Here is a 20859-nt window from a genome sequence, read left to right as displayed (position 1 = left end):
TTGCTTTTTCTCTCCCTCACTCTCTCGCCGCAAGAAATATTGAAGAACGCGAGGCGACTCGGAGTGTGCCTAAATTTGCCTAGATTTTTCATAAATTGTAGGAAGATCCCGCCAAAGCACAAAGCGGCGCCTGGCGGAGAATCATCACATTTGCATTATGCTACACGTACCTCCGCTTGGGAGCCTGGCCGGAAATCAAGCCGCAGACGGATTTCGTTTCCCCCTTTCAACAGTAGCGTTTCTCCTCGCGTGTTTCACTTCTCCACTGCCCGGTACATTCCGAGGCCAATAATAATAACAAAACCCGACTACCATCGCAAAAACAGCATTTGAACCAGCCTGGCTCGCAGCCATCGACTGGGCATACCAAGAAGAGGTGTATCGCGCCACTGTGCGTCACGGCCACGTTTTCGGGTGCGCTCTCGTCTCGATGTCGCTCGCCAGAACGCGCTGGCGCGAGGACTTTTGGCGTGCTGTGAGGGCCGTCGTCATTTGTGTGTCTTCGGGAGCGCTCCGTGATTTTCGCTAGTTCCGGCCGCCGTTACGGCCCTTCGTTCGCTCCTTCCTTCCTTCTCCCATGGCTCGTCGGACAGCTGCGCCGGATTATCGGCGATAGGCGGTCGCGGTGTCGTCCCGCTGATAGGGACGATTCCTCGGCCGCCACAATTGTTTTTTCGCGTGCATGCGCGCCCTCGCTAGAGCAGCAGCCAGTCGAGTGGCGATACATAATTTTCGCTTCTCCTCAAGAGCGTCATTTCCGCAAACAACCGGCGCGCATGGAGCGGACTAGCAGACGATATTCTCGCGGTGGTGGCGGCCATGTTGCGCCGCATCTCTTTTTTTTTTTTTTTTTTTTTTTCTGCGCGCGTCTCTTCTACTCTGACTGCTCTGCGTCGCTGACTGCCGCCGCGTGTTCAGGCGCGCACGGACGATCGCGCGGGTTGCGCTCGCGCGCGCGCGCGCGCTCCGGCGGTCGAGCGCCTGTGACGTCATTGGGGCGCGACGTCGAGAGGAGCAGCGGAGCCTGCTACCTGGGTCCGCGCTGCGCCGCGGCGGCAGTGGTCGTTGAGGATGGCGGCTCTTTGAACACTCTTTTTTTTTTTTTTTTCTTGCGGGGTGGGGGGGAAGCCCGGGAGGCGCCCCGCGCGCCTGTCCCGGCAGAGACCGTGCATTCCGCTCAATAATATCGCACGCTCGCTCGTGCGGTGCCCCGGGGATCGGCCCGTGGCTCCGAGCAGCGCCTTTTCGGGTTCAAGCAATGTGCGCGGCGCCGGGAGGAAGTCGTCTGCTAGCGCCGGCGCATCGCCGCCATTTGCCCGAGCCCCTGAGGTCGGAGAAAGCACCCCCTGCATTCTAATCTCTCTGTAGGACAACGCTCGATTGGTTCGCCAGCTCTCTCTGTGGTCCGTTCAGTGCCTTTGTAGTTTGGCCACGCGGCGCGTACTCGAACTGCGGCGATGACTCATGCCCTTTCAGTTTACTGAGCACGAAGCGGCGCGTTCATTCCTCGGCCGACATTATTTAGATTTAGGTGCACTGTATGAATACCGTCAGGATGTTCCGATTAACCTGGCGCCTAGCCTCCATCTCGCGGACTCGTGGTTACTTGTCCGGCGCTTCACGGCCGAAAGCTTCCAATAAATGAAGAAACGCGCAGCGAAACAAAACAGTAGAAGTGTGCGAATAGCAGGTTTGAAGCGAACCTTTCTTTGCTTACTTTCCCGGATTAGCCGATGGTGCCTGGCTGTTGGGTCGGTCGCTATCTATATCGCCCGACATATTTGTGACCAAATAAGCCCACCTCAGTTTTACGTAACAACAACAACAAAAAAACTTTTTACATTAAACCTAGACATACGATTACGTTCACGAGAGACGTTTATTGACACTCTACATCTAGATGTAGATCAGGCATATAGTTACAATATAATGTCGGCTTACATGCACCTCTGGCGCGCATCGATCTGCTATATTAGAATGGTAAATTGTGTTTAACGGGTTCTTTGATTTGCTTTCTTTCTTTCTTTGGCCACTCACTACGTGTATGCCCGTTCTTGGCCAATCCTCCAGAGTGGGCATGTCCCACTGTGACACAAGAAGTGCATAATCCGGAAGTCTTGCTTCACGAGTGTCGTGTATTCTGTGCACACACTCTAATGTTCTTCGCCAGGCATCATAACGTTGCCTTCGTCCTTGTGACATCGCTGCCGTACACGTCTCCTCACTGCGCGTGAGCCTGATTTGGAGTTGCATTTCGGGACTGCTGGTGAGCGATGTGGCGCAGTATACATATAAATTGCGCGACAGCGAAGTTGCGACTTTTTTGCAGGGGATAAACGCAACCATCTGATGAAATTATTTGTTGCATAGCACGAAAGTGAACAAGATTGTACGCATCGCTCGTAGTTGCATAGCATGTATTTACTCGCTTCACATAGACCTAACCTAACTAGATTCAAACACGCACGTTGAATATGCCTACCTTTTGAGGTCGAATACGAATCGAACAGTGGCATGTACTACTTGTGGAACCTTCCCGCACTGCGCCCATCAAGGCGCCACTGCCTGCTAAAAGCGGCGCCTACACCCAGTCTGCAAACCTGGTTACCATTTGCCTGTATATGGGCCGCACCATAGCGAGAGAAATATAATTACGACGGCATACTTTCTTTTTTTTTTTTTTTTGCACTGATACTTGTGAGGCATTCGCGCTATCGCTTTACCCCTGGGGCAGTACCGCGGTCAGAGGCAGACATTGAGCTGTGATTTCACGGCACAGCGCGACTGACGATTGGACGCGAATAAACACACGGCAGTGTGATCCGTGCAGGAGGAAAGATTTTCGCTTAAAACACAGCCGTTCAGGGCAGCTTACAAGCAGAATTTCGCAAGCGATTCATTGGCACTGCGAGAAGAAACGCTCGCCATAGAATAACCGGCTTTAAATGCCAGTCTGGTTCAGTTATTACCGGCGTGCCGACGCTCGCTGATTAAGCCACAAACGCGGCGCCAGAAAAATATGCAGAAATTTCAAAGTAAGATGGCGACGTCACCTTGGAACATCGCGCACCACTTTCACTTGACGTCATAGATTCGGGTACCGTGTGCTCGTGGGTAATACTTTTTTTTTATTTTTCATTGTAATTGCAGTGATCGCATCGCAATTGGACGGCACACTATGCACATTGACTTTTTTAGTGATTGATTGTGTATTGTGAAATAAAAAAAAAATGAACAGTAAAGATATTGGTGCTGACCGCACGTTAACTGAACGGCGGTCAGCTCTGGGGCGGGGGAGAGGAAAGGGAGAGAGCATATACTAGGGCGAGGGTCCTTTAATGCTTTCGGTATTAAATAAATCGGCGAGGAACATATTTACATACACGTGGTATTTCTATTGTATGGAAATACGCGTTGTCTACGTGTATTTACATACTTGTGGACGGCGTGGTGAAAAAAAAAATGAATAAACGCTTCTGTTGTTCAATTGTTGTAAGTGACTATATTGAGCCAAAGAGCTACTGGGACCGCGGTTCTCATGTCCTGCCCTTTGCCGGAAAACAACACTATCATGAAAAAAAAAGAATTTTAAAAATAAACTTAGTCCAGTTGTGCTATCACTTCGGCGAACTGTTTGCCAACCCTGCTCCCAGATCAGCGGCACTGCTTAGTAAGTGTAGAGGCCCGACTGTTCTTGTAAGTCATATATTTTTTTTTTTTCGCGAGCTGCCTCCCGTGCGCGAGGTTGGCTGTCTCGACCGGCAGGCAGCTCGCGCACAGGAATTGGAATGGAACGCTCTAACAAGCGGGCAGCTTGAAGAGTTTCTCCCGCGAGGCCACAAAGCCTCCGCACGGCGAGACCGAGGCGTTGCGTGCGCGCATCCGAGTTCGCAACTCCGCACCAGCGAAATGCTGACACCTAATCAGAAGGGGAATACCATAAAAAGGGGGAAAGTAAATTACTGGGAGAAGAAAAAAAAATAAACGGCGGCCTATGCTTGGTATATATGTACGGTATTTACAATAGCGAATATGGCGCCGCGATTTGCTGGGGTCATTCCGCCTGCCGTGCAGCTGCGACACATGCGTGCCTGCTGACTACCATTGAGTACCATTGTGCCTACAAAGCATCGTCTCACTAACCGACCCACCACGGCTTGCGGGCACGTGTGAGATTCCGGGAATCTGCAGGGTCCCCCCTCGCTTTTGTTCACCGGCCAGCGTGGAGGAGTTTTCGAAGCGGGCACACGACTTGCCTTCCCCTCCCCCCCAATCTCCTACATAGGCCAGGTGGTGTTGCCCAGGGTGCGCAGCGTCGGTATCTGGCAGGTACAGATCTGTGTGCGGCCGCTGGCACGTCTTCTTGCGCGACACGCCTCGGCACTGGAGTGAGGGGAAAACTTAATCCTGCGAAGTGGTTAGGTTCCAGGATTTTAGAGCGAAGCCTCTTCCTTCGACTTTCCCACTTCTGCTGCTGCTATCAGGCACACCGTGTTGAAGGGGGAGGGTTTCACAGCGCGTCCATACATGACAGCGGCGAGTCAGACAGGAAAGGCGACGCTAGAAATTCGTTTTCACCCCACCGCGTCTAATGTGCACAATGCCCTCTGGAGCTCCCTGGGCGTCGCCACTTTAGCCGCTTGACAGCAGTAATTATCCGTGACTCCCCTCAGAAGCATTGCAGAAACTGCAGCGCTTCCCTTTCGACTAAGGTGCTAGTAGAGAGGGGACGTAGATAGAACTGCAGGGAGGAGAAGATGCAGTTCCCATACAAAAGAAGGGGGGGGGGGTGAGGTGACGTGACAAGGCAAGCAAACCCTACTACTATACGACGGCTGCCATTTCTGAAAAATAAGCACCACGCACACATACACACTGCCCTTCTTCGCTCTTTGCTGCTTTCAGCAGTAACGTATGCCAGGTTACTATTGGAAGCTCGGCCACGTGTACCGACCTTGCACACGTCAAAGAAATGTACGCGTCATGAGAGAATGTTTGAATTCTTTATATTTGTATCCCGGCGACGGCGGCCGCATTTCGACGGGGGCGGAATGCGGAAACAGCCGTGTATTAAAATTTAGATGCATGCTGAAGAACCCCCAGGTGGTCCAAATTTCCGGAGTCCTCCACTACGGCGTGCCTCATAATCAGATCGTGGTGTTGGCAAGTAAAACCGCATAATTATATATATATATATATATATATATATATATATATATATATATCTTATCAACTATTTCTCAGTCGTGAGCGAAGCACGCAATTCCTTGTGTACCGCATTTTTTTATTCGATTGGTGTCCTTAGTTTTGGATATATATATATATATATATATACTGCCTGCATAGTCGCTGCTACCGCTGCTGCGTCCTCGTGACGTCAGGCTTTGTATGTGACGTCACCATATAGGCTGAATGCGCCATCACATTCAACGCGCACAGGCGACGACCCTGCCACCGCCATCAAGGCAGTGCACCTCGATGCTTTCTTGCTGTACTTTGGAGCAGGGGAATGCCGTGGAAATTAAACTCCATTGTAAATGCTTTCCAGTGAACTTTAAGGTTTTTTTGACGTTTGAGTCTCCAATCCTCAATCTCACTGCTCTGGGCGTGTGATTTTATTCCCACTGCATTTCGATCTCGAGGTTTAAGTGGGTTTGCAGTCGCACAAGCATAACGTACTACATCTCACCGTTGTCTTTGCATTGCGGCAGCTTGGTGATTTTTTTTTTTTTTTGTAATATGTACCAAAAAAAAAAAGAAAGGGAGATTGGTTGCAGACGCCACGCTCCTTGCGGAAATTCACGCCGATTCTCCGCTGAATACTTCGCATCGCGAATCTAGTCTTGCGACGAGTACTTTATGCCGTGTGCGACAAGTTAGCTCCACCGTGAGCGCCATCCAATTACTGCGGACGCCCCGGGCCCGAGGGCTCGCGCTCGGGGGCGTAATCCGATTTCGCTGTTACCGGCGGTCGAGCCTTCAAACATCGCGCGAGCTTTCTTTGATGCCGGAAACAGTGCGACGACGGAAAACAGTTTCCGTGTAACCATGTGCCGAAATACCTCGAATGTAGGTCGATTGGTTTTTTTTTTTTTCGAGCGAAGCTTTCCTTGCCTCTTCCTTCGATTTTGCCACTGCTGCTGTGGGATGCTGTCGCGCACACCGCGTCGAGGGGGGGGGGGGGTGGAGAGGGGTTCAGAGCGTGGATGACAGGCGCGAGTAAGAGAGGAAAGGCGACGGGAGAAACTAGTTTTCACCCCACCGCGTCGAATGTGCACAATGCCCCCTCCTTGGCCGTCCCCACTTTAGCCGCTTGACAGCTGTAATTATCCGTGACTCCTCTCAGAAGCATTGCAGAAACTGCAGCGCTTCCCTTTCGACTAACGTGCGAGGCCAGAGGGGACGCAGATGGAACTGTAGAGAGGAGATGAAGAGAAGAAAGAGAGGGAGGAGTGGAGGCAGTTCCCATATAAGAGGGGGGGAAGGGGCTGTGAGAAGGCATAGAAACCCCACTACTATACGACAGTGGTTGCGGAGATACAGGATAAGCTTAAGTTCAAGGTAAGGTACAGTACGTTGCTGCTATTTCTAAAAAAAAGAAACGCCATGCAAATAGGTCAAGCGGGCAACTTACGCAGGGCGCGCAGAAGCAGAACCGCATTAATTAAAGCGCACCGCAGGGTCCAGGAGACACTACGGAAGCGGTCGACTGTCAAATCAACACTTCTGTGCCCGCCGCGTTAGCTTTTCGGCTATGGCATTGCTAAAGGTCGTGGATTTGATCTCAATCGCGGCAGCCACAATTTCGACGGAGGCGAAATAGAAAACGCACGTGCGCTTAGATTTTGGTACACATTAAAGAACGTCCCTGTGACAAAATTAATCCGGAATCCGCCACTACGACTTGCCTCACAATCCGAATGTGGTTTTGACACGTACAGCCCCATAGTCCAAGTTCAATACTTCTGCCACAACGCGATGTGCCATGTGAGGAAATGACAACGCTCAGCCCTCTGAGAGGTTATGAAATGTGGCGCACAACAACGCCTCATGCAAACACCTCTGCCTCTGTGTTTTCTGTACTACGCAGACAAACAGCAGTGGTGCACGCAAGGTAACGTTTAACATCAACTCACCACTCTCGTGTTAGCCTAAACGTTGAAGAAATTAAACTTTAGCCGTCAACATCACCGCTAATTATCGTCAATCAAAAAATGCAGCACGGAAAGCTCCGCTTACGTCGATTCCCACTGTGCGTGGGATCTGCATATTTTTTTCACCCGGGAGATACTGTTTAACGTCGTAAATGCCACTTGTAACAATGACTGATCAAATAATACCTTTACATGTGATTGCAAACCGTGGCACTAAATTGCCAAGTTCGTATTATAACCGCGATTACTCCCACAACAAGTTTAAATAATCATATTCGCGGTGGGCTTTGGTGTTTGCACTACTGCGCCGAAAGTCGCGGTACTCGCAAGCGCTCGTGCACTGTGTCTTGGATGTAGTTATTGTTATGATCGGGCGTTGACCCTATGGAGCCGACGCCCGCGTGAGAGCCATAGTCAGAGTTAGACACGGCCAAATGAGTTTGTCCAATACATTCCTTCAAACGACCTCGTGGTGCCTTTATCTCCCGTCGATGACCTGTGTGCCTTTCTCTTTTTCCATCCCATCTCGGGGTGACTATACATTACCCCTTATGGCTATTATGACTATTATATATTACCCTTACGGAAGGGCAAATATCCCAGCGCCTTGATTGGCCTAAAGGGGGGTAACCATGGGACGCAACTCATCACCAACACAAGCGGGACGAAACACAGTGGTGCCTAAAAATTTTAGCGCTTGTAAGATCCATTTTTTTAGGTAGCACTGAAGCAATATGACCGTATGCGCTATCTTCTGTTAACGTTTCGTCAGTTTCAATAGAAAAAGGCTTGCTCCATATGCCTGTTCTGTGGCTGCATTGATCACTGAAAACTTACAAAAAGACGGCGCCGCACCATGTGTCAGCGGCGAAACGCTGATAAGGTGTACTTCGGCGTAAAAAAAGAAAAGTGGTACGCGACCCTAATCTTTGACTTGGGTGTCTCTTAGTGGCGCTCGTACCCCTGGCACGATATGCGGGCGAATAGCGAGGAAGGACGAAGCGCAGTGAGCGCTACCTGGCGGGGCGTAGCCCCCAGCGAGCGGCGCACGAAGCGCACCTCTCCAGTGCTGACGTCAGAGAACGAGCGCGCGCAGCTAGGGTGGCTAGCGCAGCTTCTTGCGGGCGAGTGAGCCGGGAGAGGAGAAGCGAGAGAGGAGGGAGTGACGTCACATCCGCTCTGCTAGGCATATGCTCAGTCTATGCCAAGCAACTGTTTTCCATTAATTAGCCGGTTAGGTATTCCTTCTTCTTGCGTGCGACGTCATTACTTCCGGGTTTCCAGGAATTTCGCCAAAGTCGTGCTCACGTGGTGGGTCTCTAAAAGCTACGATTCTGGGCTTTAGTGTGTGCTAATCGGTAATTTCTAAGTAACTCTAATTATTCCAGACATTTCAGTAACTAAAGTTATGCTCGGATATCAAATCTACAATGAAACCCGTGAATTTTGTACTGTACTATTTTCTAATTTCGTTTTTTTTCATTTTTATTTATTTTGAATTTCGTCCCTGGTCGTCTCGGAGGTGAACCGGAAGTGCTGCGCAAGAAACAGGAGTGTCGCTCTATGCTCGTGCCACTAAAAAGAGCGGTTTATTTCACAGGACTTTAGGTCCGTGTGTCATGGGTATGAGAAAAGAACGAACCGGACGCATACGGCCCTTCATCATCATCAGCCTGTTTTATGTCCACTGCAGGACGAAGGCCTTCCCCTGTGATCCCCGATTACCCCTGTCCTGCGCCAACCGAATCCAGCTAGCGCCCGCGAATTTCCTAATTTCATCACCCCGCCTAGTCTTCTGCCGTCCTCGATTACGTGTTCCTTCTCTTGGTACCCATTCTGTAACCCTAATGCTCCAACGGTTATCTAACCGGCGCATTACATGACCTGCCCAGCTCCATTTTTTTCTCTTGATGTCTCGAGAAGTCAATTAGAATATCGTCTGTACCCGTTTGCTCTCTGATCCAAACCGCTCCCTTTCTGTCTCTTAACGGTTCCTTCAACGCGCCCAAACTGCCACGTCCATGTCCTGGAGACGAGGCCAGTGTGTGCTTCCCTCTTTCCCGGTTCATGCACAGTGACGTGCGTATTTTGGCCAAGCTCTTCTCGGAGGAAAAACGCTGCGAACCTCCGGATTGACCGAATACGATGTCACGCATCACACCGGATTGGGGGAAGGTGACGTGACCGCGGAACGAAGGAACGGTTAGTTACGTACTCTTTGTGATCATAATCGGCAGCTTGAACTTGAAGTGAACTTTTTCTCTGCACCGTTTCTCATCTTTTGTACAAAATTTAAATACAAGTGTGTGTGTGTTCTGAAACGTCCTGAATGTCGGGCCAATAATACCTTACTCCACCATGGTGCAGACCATGGTGACATCATCGGACTGCCGGCCGCGTCGTTAGTCAGAATTATAAGTCCCTCCACTATGAGCGTCCCTCGTAACTCGGCCATTGCGCAGTTTCGGGACGTTAAAGCCCAATATTTAACAGCAACACAACGAGAATAGTAATAATGCTTTTTGTGACCAAGTGGCTCAAAAGAAACCAAGCCACTTTACTGCTCCGCATTCGCACGTGCTCTGCTCGTACCCCTGCGTGGATGTATTAGACTGGCCTGGCGTTGTCTCCATTATGTTCAACGTGTGGTGTGTGCGGTGACATAGAACATTACCTTATGTGCTGTACTCTGTATAACGCGGAGTGTGTTATTCGGGCCCCTCAAGAAGACAGGAGTTCCTCACATTTCTCTTCAGGACATTGTTTTCCCGCGCGGGAACCAGTTAGATAGGAAGGAGGTTTCTCGCCTTCTCTTAAATTACCTGCAGGACACGGATTTGGCCTCCACATGGTGACCTTAGGAGTGACTATGTGTAGTTGTGAGGTCTGTGTCTGATTTATATGATTTATGTATTTTAAGTGTCGCTACGGTGGAGTAATTGCCAGCAGCAACTGCAAGGCTAATCCCACCAGTAGCCTACAACCGCTCAACTCAACAACTATCCCATTTCAGTAGCTGGGGTGCCTCGATGCCCCCTCCGCCGTAACTCTAGTTCGCCACGACAACTTCCACGCGGCGGTGGAGTGAATCGCTGATTCGCTCGACCGTCCGAACAATACTTGTGGGGCTGTGCTTATGTGAATCCGACAAAGTCGAGTCGGCTTGGCGGGTCAAAATTCGTTCGCCGGTTCATTGAAACGCTATAGCGGTTCGTGTCGGGCCGCGGAAGCGTCGGGGCAGATTGAGTCAGCTCTATTGCGAAGCCTGTGTCGACTGCAGGGTCAGTCGTGTCAGCCCAACATCTTACTCACCCGCTGGCGTGTCGAGTCAGAAACGAAGCTGCGTGCAGAAGCGTGCTTGCAACTTTTTTATGGCGTGAAAAGAATGATAGCAACGGAGGTGCTCAATTTGTATAATAACAAACATATGAAGCCGTAACAACCATATGAAGATTTTTTATATTATTGAATTGTAGAGTTATGAATGAGAGTTAAATTTACGATTAATTCTGCCCCACCAATCGTTGAAGGCGGTAATGAATATTTTAGCACTTTGCCTCAGGTACTAATCTTGTGTTCTAGAAAACTCGCACTATGTGCAATAGAATTGGCCACTTTGGCGGCTACTTGTCTCCGTGACGTCACGTTATAAACTTCAGAAGAACAGACTGGCGGCCCAATTAGTACTGGCACGCAGGACAGGGGAGACGAATACAAAGCGCTTTTGTCTCCTCTGTCATCCTGCGTGCCCTTTTGCGCCATACCTCGTTATCAACTTGTCAATCACCCGAAGCAAAGTGGTATGATATGAGAGGTATCTACTTCAATCATTAACACTGCCTCGCATCTCTAAATACACACCCGCGCGGATGGATTGCATCGCCATCTTTTGAAGGTTGCAACTGCTCCCAATACGATATGATGGATGTTAACAAACGTCGCCCAGTAAACACCGGCGATTCGCGAGAGCCAAACAGTGGAGCGAAGGCTCTGGCAAGAAGCCAAGCAAATATCGATGGACAACGAAGTCCGTACGGCGCCGATAGTGATTTTTGAACGCTCCCTCTTGCGGAGGTGCTGCGCGTGGCAGCAAATTTTGAACCTGGTACAGGAATGATGATAGAAGGAGATGCGCGGGACTCTACTGGTTGCAACGACTGGTGTTCAAGCGAGACGCATTTTCAACGCTTTGGCGACGCACTGTGGATGCTGCCGCTACAGCGGTCATCGGTGCGGTCTCAAATCGTAATTCGAGCAAAAGCCTAAGCGGGGCATACAGCAGGAGCAAGGGTCTTGTTCAAATGGAAAAGCAACGATCGAAAAGGACTGGTCCCGCCCTCTGTCGCAAGCCTATGAAGTCAACAAGGGCCTCAGTGATTCCGGCGCCCGTATTTTACTTCAGCTTTGCTCTCGCGCGGCGCTGTCGTTCTTCCCGAAACTACCGTGATATCTCCAGCTGTTTCTCCCCTGACGTCGTTAATCCACCGCTTTCTCTCCTCCCTTTTTTTCTCTCTCTTCCGATCTCCTCAGTTCGAGAGAAAGGAGAATGCGCTCCTTATTTTTTTGCTCCTCCTCGCTCGTCTCTCGTACCGCAACAAACGGTGAGCGAGGAAGCGAGTAAAAAAGAAAGGGAGGAAGATCGCAGACGTCCGTGGTCTCATCTGAGCCAGGCGTGTGCGGAATACCGTTCAGATTTGGTTGCCGAGAGGCCGTTCCGCGATGCTCAAGGGAAAGCCACCAGCGCCGAGGTAAATTTCCGACATGCTTTGAACGGCGAAACTCGGTACGGCGCTTGCACCTTACCAACACCGTCGCCACCCTTTCGCGCTAGCTGCCGTTAAAAGTGGTTTTTCTTTTTTTATATATACGTCTCCTACTTGCGATCTCTCCGCGAGCAAACGCGGACTATGGAGACGTTCGTGGCGATGTCATCGCTGGTTGGTCGCTGGCCGACGAGACACTTTTCGAGTCCGCGATCGGTTCTGGTTGTTTCGCATGGACGGTGCCAGCGTAGGGCAGTCTAGTTTCTCGTCGCGCTCTATAAATGGCCTTGGTCGAGTCCCGCACTCCTAGCTATTTTTTGTTTCATTCGCCTGTCGCTGTATGTCGGAGTCTACTCGCGCTCTTCGTCTCGCCGCAAGTGATTGCGACGTGCGAAGCTGTTGTATATCTCTCGGGTCAGCTGCGCCGCCCCTTGGTTTAGAGGCTTGTGTCTCGCGTTTGTGTTTCCTCCCGCGTACGTAAACAAATCGAACGTCCAAGCTAACCGGAGTCTGCGCACTGTAGCCCGACGCTGTGCCGGAACGAGGTCACGGATATTTATTTGCTTTGCTTGCTTTCCCATTGGTTGCGTACGACCCAAGTCAGCTGTTCCGCGGCTCTCGCGTGTCCCAAGTGCAGTTTGTTGACAACACTGGTGCACTTATGTGCTGACTGCACATTTTGCCACGCCTTCACATCCGTATAGTTACAAATTGATAAATAGGTCGTCTCGAAGAAAATGTTTTCGTGCGTTGCATTTGCCGCGTAAGCTAATTTTCATCAGCGCATACGCGTTCAATTGTGCATAGGCGCCAGCACTGGCACGCGATGGGGCGGGCGAGGAGGTGAAGGTGGGGGAGGGGTTTTTTGCACAACCGTAACAGTTTGTGCATCCGCTTCGTGTGTATTTTGCAAATATCTACGACACTTGGCATCATTTGAGAAAAATGCTGAAGAAATGTAATTATTCGATCACCTGTTTTATTGATTAGTGAGCCACTAATCAATTGAATGTTTTGAGGTGAATGCATTTCGATAGGGGCGAAATTCAAAAACACTTGTGTACTTAAATTTAGGTGCACAGTTAATCGAGAGTCCCTTACTACGGCACGCCTCATAATTAGACCGTGGTTTTGGTACTTAGTGCTTCAAGACTAAATTTTTAATTATTTTTGTTTTGAGACTATTGAAATCATGAGGGCTGGCTTGGCACAGGAAATAAAGTCCCGATTGTATTGGCCTGAAAAGCCACTACACTCTGCCTGCCTGAATCACTCTTTACAGAGGGCCAATGATCTACTGCTGCGTTCCTTTTTGCCGATCATCCAAAAACAAAAAACAGCCTGGTGTGATCTTCCACGAGTTCCCGTCTGACCCCGTGACTCGGCAAAGATGGCTGAAAGCAGTGGCTAGAGAAAATGTCTGTCCCAAAGGGGCTTCGGCCACTAGCGTCGTATGCTGCCTGCACTTCACGGCAGAGGACTATGCCGATGGGCCTGTCGTCTGCCACAACTTGAAGCCAGGAGCTGTGCCATCTGTCTTTCCTGGAAGACCACCATGTGACCCTCCTCCTGTACAGCGGGCTACCAGTGGACGAGTGGTCTGCTTCAGCCTTCTACTCTTGACTTTCTTTTTTCCTTTTTTTTCTTTCTTTGCTCGTTTGATTAGTGGCGTCATTTAAGAGACATTTTGCTTCTCTTTGCTCTTGAAACAGCTCGCGAGCAGTGACTTCCTACTGATTACATGCATGGCCGGCTGATGCAGATCAGTGCTGATGCATTTGAGAAAGTCATAATTCGGCAATAGCTTGTATGAGCCTGTTGAGAAATCGGTGTCGTAAGGTACTTTGCATAGTCCAGGTTGAACCAAACTTGATCACGACAGAGTCATCATGTCCCATGACTTGCCGTCAGAAGTTAGGCTTGCACGTTTTACAAGTGTATTGCAAATCAGCTATAGTTTCTTGGAAGAAAAACTATTGTCTTCTGCACTGTGTACGTGCCCGTCATGGCTGCTAGAAAGGCACTGTCTTGCCTGTCTTGGCGTAATGTTTGGTTCTAGTTGTCATTCATGTGTATTGTGAAAACCTGCTCAACATGCACCTTTTATAAGCTAAAGCAATCTTATTACTTCAGTTTATGCATCAATTTCTGTGTGACTTGCGAAGGTGGTACATGCAATCAATTCAGTGGCTTCCTTACACGCTAAGTCGGTAGCTATGGCCACATGTTGTGTACCGAAGCTTTCAAATATGCCTTTCTTCTTACATCTGAGCACCGAGAATGTCATGAAGGTGATTTATATGACTCTGGGATGGAAGTGCTGCGCCATGTGCCAAACCATCAAGGTGTGCCATCCTGCACCAAAACAGTAATTTCAAGTGGAGTTGCCAAATTTAGCAGAATGTGCTTGTTCATTGGAAACCACACATGAGTTGGCTAGCACTTAGCCCAGCAATCCAAGCCTAAGCAATTCGTTTCAGCGTCAGTGTCGTTGGAGTGTGGGTTTGTTTGGTGGTATAATTGTAAGTAGGCCACAAGAAAAGGAAAACTATGTTGTGCTGTACAACGAGTTATGAATGTTTTATAAAGGTACTACACGTTAGCGTATATGTGCGCAGACTAGCGAAAGATGATTTGAACTGGTACTGATTTCATTTCATGGGGCAGTAGGGAATGAAAGCCACGCTGAATGAATAAGGTTGTACAGTCTGCTCAACGTGTAGCTCATCAGTTTCATTATATAGTTTAGCATTTGATTTTGCAACATATTGGTACTGCATTGATTAATGGGCGAACGCCGTGCGTGATGTTCTAAATCTATTTCACACCTGCACCACGTCCGGTTACCAGGATGATAGTGCGGCACGCCGACAAACGACCTGCTTGCTTTCATGAAACTTCTTGGTCACAAGTATACACTGGCATCCGCAATCAAGTTTGCACGCACAAGGTACACTAGTTTCTGCCAGGCCACACCACACACAATCAGGCTCTTGCTGCTGCCAAACACAAGCCGAGGATGTAAAGTTTCATATTTAGTCAGCCTTAGCAGCCAAATTATGATTGTAATTAAACATTTGGTGAAACCGCAAACCCCCAAAGATTGTTCGCCCGAATAATCGAGCTTATTCAGAATATTGGTCACCAAAGCAGACCGGAAAGCCAGTGAACATTTTTATCCCTTTACTGTTTTCGAAAATATCTTTGAGCTTTTTCTTGGCAATCGATGTGAATTATTGGCAAGCGTGCAATGACCAGTATGTCACTTCGCATTTAATCCGCAGTATTCTGCTATCTTGACTGAAGGTTGCCAAGAATTAATGATTACCCGAGAGCACTACGCGAACAGCATTCACTGCACCATGGAGGGTGTTGCTCATGCTGGCCACTGTGAATATTTCTTGTTCATTGTGCACAAATAGTCTATTTAGCCAAATTTATAAATTTACCCAGTCGTTGAGATGCAAGTGAAAACGTTGTGGATAACGTTGACAGATGACCGATAACAGCACTTAAAACAACCTAGAATTCCTGAAAACTTTTTTGCCTAGAAAGGGGCCTCCTGAAATAAATAAATTTAAAAGAAAAACGCTGTGACCGTGACAGTGCTTCAGCATGCCAAAGATTGCATCATTCTTTACGCAAACCTCATCAAATAGGGGCACTGGAATAGGAGTTCGGAAAGCGAACTGTTATAACATCGTGACCCAAGTTTGCACATTCATAATATCATAGAGTTTGATACAGTGATTACTAGAGGGAACTCTGGTGCTAGTCTCTATGAGAGCTGCAGCGGGGACGGTTCATCCAGCATGAAAATTATGGGGAGCGTGTGGATTTGCCTAAACTTCATCCTTCTGGCTTCAGACAGCTTCGTTACTGTATAAAGTGGTCATTTTGAACAAAGTACTAATAAATCATTAAATAGACATTATCGAAATTGTTCAACGGCAGGATTCAAACACAGGACTTCTAGCACAGAAGCCTGATAGTGAAACCATTACGTGAAGGACGCATGTATCGACAAGCGACATAAAATGCCCTTGTGCTATTTATCGCGGGCAAGCCGTCCCCTAAGACGCTTCGCATGTTTCGATTTGGCCATTTCGACTAGCTGAATTGTTGCAATTAGTAGCAATTACGCATGTTCACAGCATTTTCTGCACTTCAAAAAGTATATGTTGCTCTGAAATCCACAACGCCTCAATCCACGAGCATGAAGATGAGACAAATCCATGTACTTCCCATCATTCCCATGGTGGCTGAAGGACTGCAGCGCCAGAGTTCTCTCTAGTAATTATTGTATGAAACTCTATGGTAATATACACAATGCACTGATGACGACATTTACGTCTGAGATTACTTACATTACTGGTGCGGAGACACGTCATGTGGACTTAAAAGAAGAATTTGCAGTCTTTTCCTTTTTTTTTGTCAGAAAAAAGGACCACATAAGACCTAGGTTGCTATATACGCTGTTATTGTTCATTTCTCAGCATATTCTACAACCTTTACATTGGCACCTTATTGAATAAGTAAGGTAATGAATTTTAGTTCATTAAAATTAAATATTAGTAGTTTGCTGTCAATGAAAAGACACGACTGGCATTAAAACAAGCCTGTCAGCATAGAGTGGGCGCTGTTGATGGAAAGTGTCCAAGGTATTTTTTCTTGGCCACATTTAGTTGGCACAACTGGTATGTAATTTAGTGTTGGTTTCTGAGAAACGTGTGGGCTTCCTTTAGCTTCATGCTACAGTCGGGTGGATGACAATTTTTTCCTGTCATAAATTTTGCTTGCCTTGCGGCCTTCCGCAGAACTGACCTGCCATAACCTAATAGTGTTCTGCTAAGTCAAATAAAAAAGACGTTTTCTTCATATGCCTGTATTTCTTTCACATTGACATTTGCCAAGCTGCTCCAATATGCATGTTTACTGCTCCAAAACGTACAATTCATGCCCCAGTGCTCCAAACCTGCTCCAAAGTGCCGAATTTGCTGCTCCCAGAGCTGCTATAAAGCTTTCTTGGCCGCTTCTATCCCTGATTACTCCTGCCTTCCTGTGTGTGGCATTCAGTGATGTGCATCAAATGTCTCAACATATTTTGAGTGACTTGACACAGTTGCCACAAGCTACATCTTGAGGAAGGAATAGAAAAATATGTGCACTTAGGCAATGCAAAAATAACACGTACATTACTGTTTCGGTGCTCGTATGGGTCCCTTGACCACAAAACCTTGACCTTTGCACAGGCAAAGTGATGCAATGTTTCTTTGACGTTCAAGCTCAATTCATATGCCAACAATGTATCATGGGGGAGAAATCTGCCTTGAGGCAAGTTAATCCGAAATGAATTGGCTTGCTGGAATGTTGCATGGACTCTTCTGTGGTCCACAGCTGGAATGTGAATTTTTATTCGTGGAGAGAGAAAGAAAGAATGGTGCTTGTTCTGAAGGAAGACGTGTTGCCAAAAGTCATTGGTTAGGGACACGGCATATGCTGCAGTCCTGGTGGCCATGCCGCAAAGTCTTGCCTGACTAATCTAATGTTGTCCTGTGGTGTTTGTTGGCCATATGCAACCACAGAGGATCAAGAAGACGCATGGGCCGGACTTCCTGGAGAACCTGGACAGTCCGACAATGGATGTGACCGAGTTCTTCGAGGAGGACGAGCCGCACTGCTTCGTCTGTTACCTCTCTGTGCCGCCAACCAGCAACGACTACAAGACACTGCTCATCTGTCGAGACTGCAACACTAAGGGTTAGTGATGAAACTGCTAAGGGGGGGGGGGCAGCACCCTTGTTGGCTCTGAGTGACTGTGATACCAAACTGGTGGTCACAGAAACTTTGGTGCTTCATTTTATTTAATGATAGCTCTGTTAGGGTTGTGCATGGTGGGCTTAGCTAAGTGTAGATCCACAGGAGTCTTCGTAGTCTCCTGTGGATAGACAGTAGAATTTTTTTTACCTACATGAACATACACATCTTATAATAAGTACAGTTTTCATAAGTGTAGTCTTCATATTTAGCAATATAAATGCGACAGCATAAATTTGCTGCCCCATAACAGCACGAAACTATGTCTTTTGTTACACCTGTTGCTGTGACCTTCGACAGTGTCTCTGCTGCTAACATGCTATGGTTAGCACAACAATTTATGGTTGTGGTCTCTGTATGTATCGTACTCACGGAATGAAACGTGTCAATTTAGGGCTGATGCGCAAACTTTCATTTCCATCATCTCCAGTTTGTCTGTCATTGGCATAGTTTTGGCTTGTACGCTAAGATCAGAGTTCACATCATCTTTAGTAACCAGATTCATAGCAGCATCATGTCACCCTCTTGAGAAATTGCACGTATGGGGTGTTCTTTTCAAAGTTTTTGTTGCGTTTCATTCCACCAATACAGTACACAACAGGTGTCAACACCAGTGGCCCTAAAGACCTTTAGGTTTCTAAGTCACTAGGTATACTGGGGCACCTAGATTTGCGATTACCATTTTGAAATGTTCAGTACCCAATATTGCAAACCCCTATATGCATATGTGCAATTTATGCCATTGGGTGTGGCCACCAGTAATTGATTAATTAAGAAAAATCACCTTTTATAATTGATTAGAACATCATGGCCAAAGGTTTTGAATGCAAACTGTGAAAAAGTATAAGTTTAGGTGAGAAAATGCAATTAAAGCAGTTGGACAGGGCAGAATGCAAATGCATGTTGTGCTGTGTTGATGTGTGTCGGTAGAGTACGGCACACATTGGCTGCAATGCTAGAGACAATGACCGCTCTTGGACAGTAGTGGTATATTAGTCGACCTTTGAGATGACAGATGGAACACATTCACAGGTGCACTAAACGTTCATGCTTGTGTGCTTCTCTTGAAGCACAATTTCTACAGTTTGTGCCGCACTGCATTCTTGTTTCCACGGTTTTCGTGCCGTGCAAAAACGTTTGACATTCTTCTTTTTCTGGACAACTTTATAAATCCTTTTGCTTTTTTCTGGATGTGCAATTCTTTAGCTGTCTTAAACTTGTATAAAAGCAGCAATGTGTGAATTCTGTTTCAGGGTGTCAATGCTCTGCCCAAGTAAATGGAGGGCTCACAAGATGCTCCATTATACACACACAATGCACAATGAGGATCTTGCACTGTCTCAATCTTTTGCAAAACTGCAGTGGCAAAGCCAGAGGGAATACAGCTCCTACTCGTGGCAGTTATTGGGTCATGTTGACCTTTGTGTGCGCGCTTGCTGTTGCATGTACAAAAACAACTCAATATCAGTACTGCTCTGCAGCAGTTTTCTTTTGGTTGCCCTTGAAAGAGTGACAGTTTAGCCATCTTCCTCAGTTCAAGGAGCCATTGCTGTTAGACATCCTCGTTTGCTATCGAGCTTGCAATAGTAATGCCCGGTGAGAACAGTGGTTCGGCGCGACTGACGCGCCGTGGCATGTGTTTTCGTCCGTTTCCGCGTGCAGCTCATCCTTCCTGCCTCAACTACTCTGCGGAACTAGCTGCTGCGGCCCGGCTCGCGACATGGCAGTGCGTCGACTGCAAGACGTGCTCAGGGTGCAGCGCGACTGCCGACAATGTGAGTAACTCCCGGGAAACGAACAATCATAGCTGTGTATGGTTTGGCACTGATGACACTGGAGAGAAACCTAGACCTGCAGTCGTTCAACCACAGTGGCAATTGTGAACATTCAGCATTGACTGCAATGTGTAGCATAACACTGCGAAATAATCAACAAACAGGTTCTTTAGAAAATGTAGAAAATATAACCTTGCAGTTGGAATGAAATTTCGTCCTAAGACAAAGATGAATTTTTCTTTTACTGTGCACATTTCTGAATTCTTTTTGCAGTGTCCTCATTATCAACGTTCATCCAATTTGTGTTGGTTTATACAGAAATGATTCGTCATTGGGGAATTAGAAATAATAAATTAATTTTTCTACACTTTGGTATGACTGCTTTGAGAACTGCATTTTGTGGCTCTGTTAATTGTTTTATGTGGTTCAGCTGCGCTGTATGGTGGCCTTGCTACGTTTCTAGAGACTTCAAGCATCTTGCATTCACAGCTAACTCATTCTATCAGATAATTTCCTGCACTTGGCTCTTGACACTGCCAAGTATACATGTCATTACTTGTGGATGACATTTGGTCAGGGGCAGTCACTGCAGCTGGTCACGTTTGATATTCTAAAAAATCCCTTCTGTGCTATGTAATTGCCTGAAATGTCGAATGGTAGCACGTAGAAGCGAAATGATTGTAAGCATCGCTATAAAGTGGCAAATTAGCTTCACAAAGCTTAATGTGGAAAACCACAGTGACCATATTGCCTTACGAATTGCATTCCCTCTCACTATAAGACTTCTTTATCGCATTTCTGTTGTTGCACAAGAATGCGCTCGTGATAACAGATCAAGCATGATTTCAAAACGTAGTAATACTTTCCTGACAGCTGGGCCTGTCATTTACCAGTTTGCGGGCATGGTAAAAGATGATGGTAGCATGTTCTAGAATTTATCTTGTCACAGTGACCGCATCGGGAAGATTTGAAGTCACATGTATAAAAGCGGCCGTCCAAGTGCACTTGCCACTATCACCGCCACAGAGTTGTATCTTGGTTTAGAGGGTGCACATTTTCCCGGCTGCTTGCCTGCCTGCTACTTGCCTGCCTGCTTTTGCCCATCAACACATGTCCACGACAGTCGGAAGCCAGAACGACTCGATTCAGATAAATCTCTAGATCAGATAATCTCGATTCAGATAAATCATCATTCCCATCTTGGCAAACCTGCCATACTAGCAACATTTGCAGGCGCTAGTTCCAGATCTTTCTCTTGTATCCCTAGTGCAAAACGCTATGCCCATATTAGCACTTCAAGATTAACAAGGGCCACTCTTCCTTTTTGATAGTAAAGGTGTTACTGCAGTA

The 20859-nt window shown here is 47.6% G+C and overlaps 1 protein-coding gene across 1 annotated transcript in view; it reads left to right on the top strand.

Moving 5' to 3' along the window:
• Positions 1–20859, top strand: part of LOC142560535 (histone acetyltransferase KAT6B-like) — a 35830-nt gene that overhangs the window by 2318 nt on the left and 12653 nt on the right. Inside the window, exons 2-3 of the mRNA XM_075672711.1 lie at positions 17503–17677; positions 19397–19509. Coding sequence (XP_075528826.1) covers positions 17503–17677; positions 19397–19509 — 288 coding nt within the window. The remainder of the gene's footprint in view (positions 1–17502; positions 17678–19396; positions 19510–20859) is intronic.

This window comes from Dermacentor variabilis, chromosome 10, assembly GCF_050947875.1.
Source record: "Dermacentor variabilis isolate Ectoservices chromosome 10, ASM5094787v1, whole genome shotgun sequence".
NCBI classification, from domain to species: domain Eukaryota; kingdom Metazoa; phylum Arthropoda; class Arachnida; order Ixodida; family Ixodidae; genus Dermacentor; species Dermacentor variabilis.
This window is presented reverse-complemented; position numbering and strand designations above follow the sequence as displayed.